General features: G+C 53.1%; 3 protein-coding genes across 3 annotated transcripts, besides 15 other annotated features; all 3 read left to right on the top strand.

Moving 5' to 3' along the window:
• Positions 1 to 2,437, top strand: Tc00.1047053507569.20 (mitotubule-associated protein Gb4, putative; the record flags this gene model as incomplete). The annotated part of the gene is made up of 1 exon (XM_800288.1): positions 1 to 2,437. A coding segment is annotated over one exon (2,437 nt), but the record flags the coding sequence as incomplete, so codon positions are not given.
• Positions 1 to 7,972: a sequence feature (heterozygous, non-Esmeraldo-like haplotype).
• Positions 2,460 to 2,487: a microsatellite.
• Positions 2,771 to 2,795: a microsatellite.
• Positions 2,887 to 2,925: a sequence feature (A-rich).
• Positions 3,008 to 3,035: a microsatellite.
• Positions 3,069 to 3,097: a microsatellite.
• Positions 3,351 to 3,382: a microsatellite.
• Positions 3,495 to 3,539: a sequence feature (T-rich).
• Positions 3,615 to 6,071, top strand: Tc00.1047053507569.10 (hypothetical protein, conserved; the record flags this gene model as incomplete). The annotated part of the gene is made up of 1 exon (XM_800287.1): positions 3,615 to 6,071. One exon carries the CDS (start codon positions 3,615 to 3,617, stop codon positions 6,069 to 6,071), a length of 2,457 nt encoding a protein of 818 aa, XP_805380.1.
• Positions 6,282 to 6,334: a sequence feature (T-rich).
• Positions 6,484 to 6,519: a microsatellite.
• Positions 6,626 to 6,664: a sequence feature (CT-rich).
• Positions 6,716 to 6,755: a microsatellite.
• Positions 6,778 to 6,804: a microsatellite.
• Positions 6,823 to 6,846: a sequence feature (AT_rich).
• Positions 6,915 to 6,964: a microsatellite.
• Positions 7,408 to 7,972, top strand: Tc00.1047053507569.4 (electon transport protein SCO1/SCO2, putative; the record flags this gene model as incomplete). Its single annotated transcript, XM_800289.1, has 1 exon — positions 7,408 to 7,972. A coding segment is annotated over one exon (565 nt), but the record flags the coding sequence as incomplete, so codon positions are not given.

The following is a 7,972-nucleotide window of genomic DNA, read 5'->3' as shown; positions in this document are numbered from 1 at the left end:
TGCTGGGTACTTGCACTTCGACTTCGAGCTGAGGCGCCCTGCGGCGCTGACGAAGGCTGATGTAAATGCGCGGTTGAAGGAGTGTGCGTATGCGGCCGTGTGGGCGCTGTATGAGCCGCGGCCCCTGCAGGAGGAAAAGAAGGCTGTTACGACGCACGAGCTTGGCTTTGAGGGCGAGGACTGGGACTACGTGCTGGAGCGGCGGCGCGCGGAGGTGAAGGACGTGCTGGCCGTCGAGACGGCGCGGGCGTTGGGACTCGAGCGTGAGGACGTGCTGGAGGTGGAGGTCGACGCAGTGCCTCGGAGCCTCATTGCGTTTGTCACGGTCCGTCATCCATCACTGCTGAGCGACCGCCAGGTGGAAGAGACGCTGGCGCGCTGCGAGTACAGGAAATTGTGGGCGCTGTACGAGACGCGGCCACTGGAGTCGTCAGTGCTGATGAGGCGGTTTGAGGGCGACGACTGGGACCTCGTGGTTGACAACAACCGCAGGAAGCTTGAGGACGCGTTCAGCAGGGAGACGGCCGCCGCACTGGGCGTGTCGCCGAGGCAGGTTGTGCTTCTGGACTGCAGGGTTGGCAGCCTTCTCATGGTATTCAAGGTGCTTGGATGCGCCATGAGCGACGCAGAGATCACGGAACGGACCGAGGCGCACCCGTACGACGAGGTGTACGCACTGTACAGGCCACGCATACGCTCCTTTGAATGCGTCGACGCAGCAGTGCCCCGCGGCTTCAGGGCCGACGCGGATGAAGTATGGACGAGGAGCCGCGTGGAGTTTGAGGGCGAGGACTGGGACTACGTGCTGGCGATGAGGGAGGCGGATCTGCTGCGTGCGTTTTCGAACGCGACGGCCGAGGCGTTTGGAGTGGATGAGGACCACGTGCGCGATGTGTCGGCGAGGTACGTTGCTGGTAACTTGCACTTCGACTTCGAGCTGAGGCGCCCTGCGGCGCTGACGAAGGCTGATGTAAATGCGCGGTTGAAGGAGTGTGCGTATGCGGCCGTGTGGGCGCTGTATGAGCCGCGGCCCCTGCAGGAGGAAAAGAAGGCTGTTACGACGCACGAGCTTGGCTTTGAGGGCGAGGACTGGGACTACGTGCTGGAGCGGCGGCGCGCGGAGGTGAAGGACGTGCTGGCCGTCGAGACGGCGCGGGCGTTGGGACTCGAGCGTGAGGACGTGCTGGAGGTGGAGGTCGACGCAGTGCCTCGGAGCCTCATTGCGTTTGTCACGGTTCGTCATCCATCACTGCTGAGCGACCGCCAGGTGGAAGAGACGCTGGCGCGCTGCGAGTACAGGAAATTGTGGGCGCTGTACGAGACGCGGCCACTGGAGTCGTCAGTGCTGATGAGGCGGTTTGAGGGCGACGACTGGGACCTCGTGGTTGACAACAACCGCAGGAAGCTTGAGGACGCGTTCAGCAGGGAGACGGCCGCCGCACTGGGCGTGTCGCCGAGGCAGGTTGTGCTTCTGGACTGCAGGGTTGGCAGCCTTCTCATGGTATTCAAGGTGCTTGGATGCGCCATGAGCGACGCAGAGATCACGGAACGGACCGAGGCGCACCCGTACGACGAGGTGTACGCACTGTACAGGCCACGCATACGCTCCTTTGAATGCGTCGACGCAGCAGTGCCCCGCGGCTTCAGGGCCGACGCGGATGAAGTATGGACGAGGAGCCGCGTGGAGTTTGAGGGCGAGGACTGGGACTACGTGCTGGCGATGAGGGAGGCGGATCTGCTGCGTGCGTTTTCGAACGCGACGGCCGAGGCGTTTGGAGTGGATGAGGACCACGTGCGCGATGTGTCGGCGAGGTACGTTGCTGGTAACTTGCATTTCGACTTCGAGCTGAGGCGCCCTGCGGCGCTGACGAAGGCTGATGTAAATGCGCGGTTGAAGGAGTGTGCGTATGCGGCCGTGTGGGCGCTGTATGAGCCGCGGCCCCTGCAGGAGGAAAAGAAGGCTGTTACGACGCACGAGCTTGGCTTTGAGGGCGAGGACTGGGACTACGTGCTGGAGCGGCGGCGCGCGGAGGTGAAGGACGTGCTGGCCGTCGAGACGGCGCGGGCGTTGGGACTCGAGCGTGAGGACGTGCTGGAGGTGGAGGTCGACGCAGTGCCTCGGAGCCTCATTGCGTTTGTCACGGTCCGTCATCCATCACTGCTGAGCGACCGCCAGGTGGAAGAGACGCTGGCGCGCTGCGAGTACAGGAAATTGTGGGCGCTGTACGAGACGCGGCCACTGGAGTCGTCAGGTGCCGTGAGACCCAGGTTGATTGTTGCGGAAGAGGTTGAGGCGGAGTTGGATTCGATAACGTTTTTGCGTAATGCTCTTCGTCGTGCTAGAAGGGAGCGTGACGAGTATTTGGCTTTGCTTGATCCGTTGCTTGGTTTGCGTGGCGAGCGGCAGAGAATTCTTGATTCACTTGATGCCGCTTAGTGTGTAGTCTTTTGTGTTGTGGATATACATATGTATATATGTATATATATTTCTTGATGCCGTTGTTGTTCGGACTGGAGTAAGTGGGGAATATTTTTGTGTGTGTTTTTGTGTGGGGTGTCGTTGTATGACTTATGCGGGGACCCTCGTTAGCTGTTATGAGGCCGGTGTACGTGTTGATGTGTCTGGGCGGGTGAAATTGTAAAGCGGAGGGGAGGGATGCTGATTTGGGGCGGTGGGTACCCACACAGCCACATGTAATGAGAATAGGTTTATATTTTTATATTTATGCGTTTGTTTGTGTTTATCCGCATTGTTTTTCTTACAAAAAACTTTTTTTTCTTTTTTTTTTTTTTTTAAATACCAATGCTATATTGTGCGCATCCGTGTGTGTTGCTGCTTTTCATGTATTTCAATGGTGTGCCACTGTGGATGTTTGTGTGGGCCTGTTCTTTTTTTTCTTTTTTTTCTTTTTTTTCTCTCTCTTTCTCCCGTTATATATATATATATATATCTGTGTTTAATATTTATCATTCTTCGTGTGTTCATTGGGGGCAAAAATGGCCGTGGTTTTCCTTTTTTTTTTTTTTTTTTTCTTACACGGTGACATGTAGATGCATATCCCCTCCTGCTCTCTCTCTCTCTCTCTTTCTCTCTCTCCTTTATGATGTATGCATGTTGGGGAGAGAGGAGGAAGAAGGGGAAGGAATGAGGAGGGATGGCCGTAGCGCCTCATTTATTTTGATTTTTTTTTTTTTTGTTTGCAATCTTCTGCAGGAACAAAAAAAGGAAAAACAACAGCAACAAAAAAGGAGTGCATGACGGCATGTAAGAATGGACGAGGGTACGGTGTGTTTGTGTGGGGGGGGGATGAGGAGTGTGTTGTTATGTGAACTTCAACTGAAGCGGTCTCTTCTTTTCTTCTTTTTTTTTTTTTTTTTCTTTCCGTCGTTGTGAAAATGCCTGGTGCACGCACGATAACAACTTTGATCCCCCACTTTGGGCAGAAGCGTCAGCGAAGCATAAAACGACATTACAACAGTAAAAGCATAAAACCAAAAAAAAAAAAAAAGGGAAGAAAGAAAGAAAAGAAAAGGAAAAAGGGAATAACAACAACAGCAACAAAAAGGAAGGCAATTGGTAGTATATATATATATACTGAAGAAAAAAAAAAGGGATGGCGGCTGCAAAGACGGAATTGGCAATGGAGTTAAATGACGTTGTCTGCTTTGAGCGCCTGTGCGCCGACCGGGAGTGGCGGAACACACTCGGGAAGGTGATTGGTTTCCCCACGTCAACACATGTACGTGTGGAACTCTTCGAGCGCGCGGAGCAGACCAACCACTCCGTGTCTATCGTGGATGAAAAACTGCAGGAGATGGCCACAGATACCGGCAAGTTGGCCGTGTGGGAGGAAAAGCTGGAGTTGGACCACCAGCTCCAGCAGGCGGTGGAGGAGGAAGACAAGGCATCAGAGAAACTCTTCAAGTTGCGGGACACCACGCAGCAGCGACAGTCAAAGGCGTCAGCCCGCGTACGCGAGACGATGGAGGCGCTCGATGAGGCCCGTAAAGCCATGACCCGTGTCCCACCACGTCAGTGGCGTGACGTGCGAGCTCCGGGTCGTCCGACGGAGTCTCTCGTGTCCATCTGCCGTGCCGTCATGCTGGCGCTGCAGGAGGACCGCGTCAAGAGCTGGGATGGGATGCAGGCCGTTATGCGACAACAAAACTTCACGGAGCGACTGATGCACCTGGACTGCACCGTCACACCACTGCCACTCGCACGTAGGAAGAAGATTGTGGCGGAACTCGGCGTGTTTCGCCGCGAATTACACGGCGGCAACAGCGGCGGAGAAATTGGGCGCCGCGAACCCTCAAAACTGAATCGTCAGCCTTCTGCCGCGCATGCGACCCAAATTGAGATTGCTATGCGAGATTGGTTACTGGCCCAGGTCGCCTGTTCGGAGACACGTGAGGCGGAGGAGCACGTTGTGGGTGATTTCTTTTTGGAGTATCAGGAACAAACCAATCTTGTGCGTGAGGTTAATAGCATGCGTGAAAACATCTCCGCGCTCAAGGAAAAGATTCTGGAGAAGAAGCTTGCCATCTGCGGCGACACACCACTTGCCGCACTACTAATAAAGGATGCCGAAGCCTCCAAGGACACCATGTTCATCAAGTGCATGTCTAATGGTCGTCATGTCACGGAGATGCTTTTGCGCAGCAGCGTGTTGGTTGTCTTTGGGGCCAAAAAGGAGGAACAACTGGAGGATGACGAGAATGCCTTATTTTTGTCTCTTACTCCGGAAGAGGTTATGCAGCTACGGGATGCCGCGCGAGCAGCAAACGAAGTGCACGACCTGGAGGAGATTGAGGCTCTGTACGCTTTGAGCGTGCGTGAGGAGGAAGAGATGCAGGAGTTGAAGACACGCATGGAGGAGTTACGCCATAAGGAGAACTTTACCGAGGACGACGAGGAGGAGATGCGACAACTCGATGCCGCTCTCACTGATGTGGTGCGGCGCCATGAGACGACGCAGTGGCGTATTCGCCACCTCCGGGCTTTAGGCCGCGACAAACGCTTCCTGAAGGTCCGTGATGTGCAGGATGATATGGTGTACTCGGAGCTGAATCTCACCTTTTCGGGCGACAAGTGGGGAGTACTTCTTGCGAATACAGAGTATCTCATGATGGTGGAGACGGCCCTTTGCAACGATCTCTCTCATGCCCTTGGGCTGCCACCTGGGAACATGAGTAACTTCCGTTTTGCCATTAAGTCGCTCTTGGTGAAACTCACCGTAAAGCACAGCAGGGACGTGACGGCCGAGCAGCTGCAGGCTCTTGCCAATGAGGCGGAATTCTTAGGACTCCGCGGTTTATACGAACGTATCACGTTCAGAAAGTCATACCCGCTCAACACGCCGTCGCAGCGGCTGGAGTACGAAGAGATATTGCGTATGCAGCGTATTAAGGAGAACTTTGCAGGGGCAGGACTGCCGGAGAAACTGGAGGACTTTGCCGATGACAGTGAAGGTGAAACCGACGATGAGAACTACCGACGTCCAGTCGTGGAGATTGCAACGGTGCGCTACGAGTACGGTCTTGAGGCGCGATACGGCTACCCGACTCTGGCACACGTGGGTGTCCCTGCCGGGTTTGAGGCTTTGTTCGAAAAGGGTAGGACACAACTGAGGGCAGCCATGTATCCAGAAGAGGAGGAGGAAGCGGCAGAGGCGGTGGAGAATGCGGCCGTCGAGGATGCAGAAGAGAAGCTGGACAGTGTCGAGAAGGAGCCCACGGCGGAAGAGCCTTTGGGAAACACGGAGGCCGAAGCAACCGCAGTGGAGGCTGAGGATGTGCATGCCGTTCATACCGATCATGTCGATGCCGCTGACCATTTCGAGCACGCCGAACTCAGTGAGCATGCCGAACTCAGTGAGCACGCCGAACTCAGTGAGCACGCCGAACACAGTGAGCATGCCGAACACAGTGAGCACGCAGAACACAGTGAGCATGCCGATGCTGTCGGGAGCGCCGAAGGTTTCTTGGAACCCAAGGAGACGCTAGAAGCGCCGAAGGATGGAGAACAGAGGGATCCGGACAGCCAGGACAAAGAGACACACGAGCTGTAGCCTTTATGATGGAGATCCCTCTACGTGTTTATGTGGCATGTATATGTATGCATGTATGGTGGCCCTGTGCGGCTCACTGCTTCTTTTCGGTTCAGCCACTTTTTTGGGTGGCCGTCGGACGGCCATGAGGAATAGAGAACATGGGGAGGAACAAGAGTCGACACAGAAGCAATCAGAATTTACGTATTTGGGGGCAAGCAATTGAGAGGGAAACAAAACAAACTAAAAAAAAAATAAAAATAAAACAAAAAAACAAAGCAAGAGGTAATAGGGGGAGCTTAGAAATTAACGGACTGTGATGTCGATGAAATATGTATTTTTCCATTGTGAATTTGACCTTGTTTCCGTCACCCGCTGAGTTTCTGTCTGCATTTCATGAAGACCGTTTACATTTCCCCCCCTCACCAGACGAAACAACAACAACAACAACAACAACAAAACAAAACAAAAAGAAGCCATAATAAAATTAATTTGACAACCGCGCGTGGGGAATATGTGGGGAGGGACTCAGAAGGGAGAGAGGAGGAAGATACATGCATATAAGTGAATGAAAAGAGGGAGAGGGGGGGGGGGGGGGTGAGGGAGGGAGGGAGATGAACGAAGAACAGGGGAGTGAAGCTATGATGTACCCAAAGAAGAAGAAGAAACAAACAAACAAACAAACAAACAAAAAAACAAAAAAACTATTTTAATCCAGTTGATAACGTTTTTCTTTCTTTCTTTTTTTTTTTTTGTGATACCCGTGTGGTTCTTTTTTTTTTTTTAAATTTATTTACTTTCAAGAGAAGTGCCTCCAACAGCGCGACACGCAAACGTTATTTGCTTTCCCGTTAACACTGTGGTGAGAAAAAAGGAAAATTAAAAAAAAAGAAAAGAAAAGAAAAGAAAAGGAAGGGTTTGTAGGGGGAAAGGGGGAAGGAAATATTAGTATTCCTGTATGTCATTCTAGGTGCACATATATATATATGCCTGTTGTTGTCGTTCTTAATTTCCAGGACCCGCATGTGTGTGTGTTTGAGTGTTTGAGGGTGAGTATGAGTACTTGTGCATTCTTTTTTTTTTCTCTTGTTGTATTGGCATTTTTGCTGACCTTTTTTTTTTTTTTTGTATTGGATACGTGTGAATGTGCCAAACTCTCGTTAGCTTCCGTTCCTCCACCGCAGCAAAACGGTCAAATAGGATACATCTCGGTAGATTGTCATCAGTTTGGTGGCTGCAGGGAGGCTTATTAGGAGGTGTGTGTGAGTGTGCGTCTCTTTTTTCTGGGAGTGACGAGCGCTCAACACGGATTTTATCTGTACGCATCGAACGGGAACAGAGAGGCAAAACATAGAGGATGTTTAGGAGGCGGTGGGGGCTGCTTGCTGCAAGCCACACTACACGTCGCGTTACGACCACAGCGCTGTGGTGCGCCAAACGGAAGTACGGTCGGATGTGGGAGCCCTCTTGCGGAACACGCAGGAGGACGACGGTGACTTTTTCAACCATGTGGCGTTGCCGTGACCGCGTTGCGGTGTGTGCGTGGGTGCGTCTGGCGAGTAGTACTTCTGGCGGTAGCAGCGGCAGCAAAGACATTGACGTTGTTGACGAGACAAAACCCATCCACATCCGTGTTGCGGAGGAGAAGGACTCGCAGATTTTCACCATGCAGGATTATATTGAGCGTGAGGAGGCGGAACTGAATGCTTCTAGGTCCCTTGGCCAGAGGCTTTCCGACGCGCGCGACAACCCTGTTTGGATGTTGTGGGCGCTGTTTTTTCTCTCACTCGGTGTGATGACTGTTGTTGTCTCCATTCGAGTGCGGCGCGAGCAGATGCGCTTTGACCCCAAGTTGAGGGCCGTGAAGGCCTTTGACAGTCCCGATGGACCGAGCATTGGTGGCCCCTTCTCGCTTGTCGGCG

Source organism: Trypanosoma cruzi, genomic scaffold (genome assembly GCF_000209065.1).
Source record: "Trypanosoma cruzi strain CL Brener 1047053516159 genomic scaffold, whole genome shotgun sequence".
NCBI lineage: Eukaryota > Euglenozoa > Kinetoplastea > Trypanosomatida > Trypanosomatidae > Trypanosoma > Trypanosoma cruzi.
The sequence above is the reverse complement of the archived record's forward strand: the minus strand, read 5'-3'. Positions and strand labels throughout refer to the sequence as shown.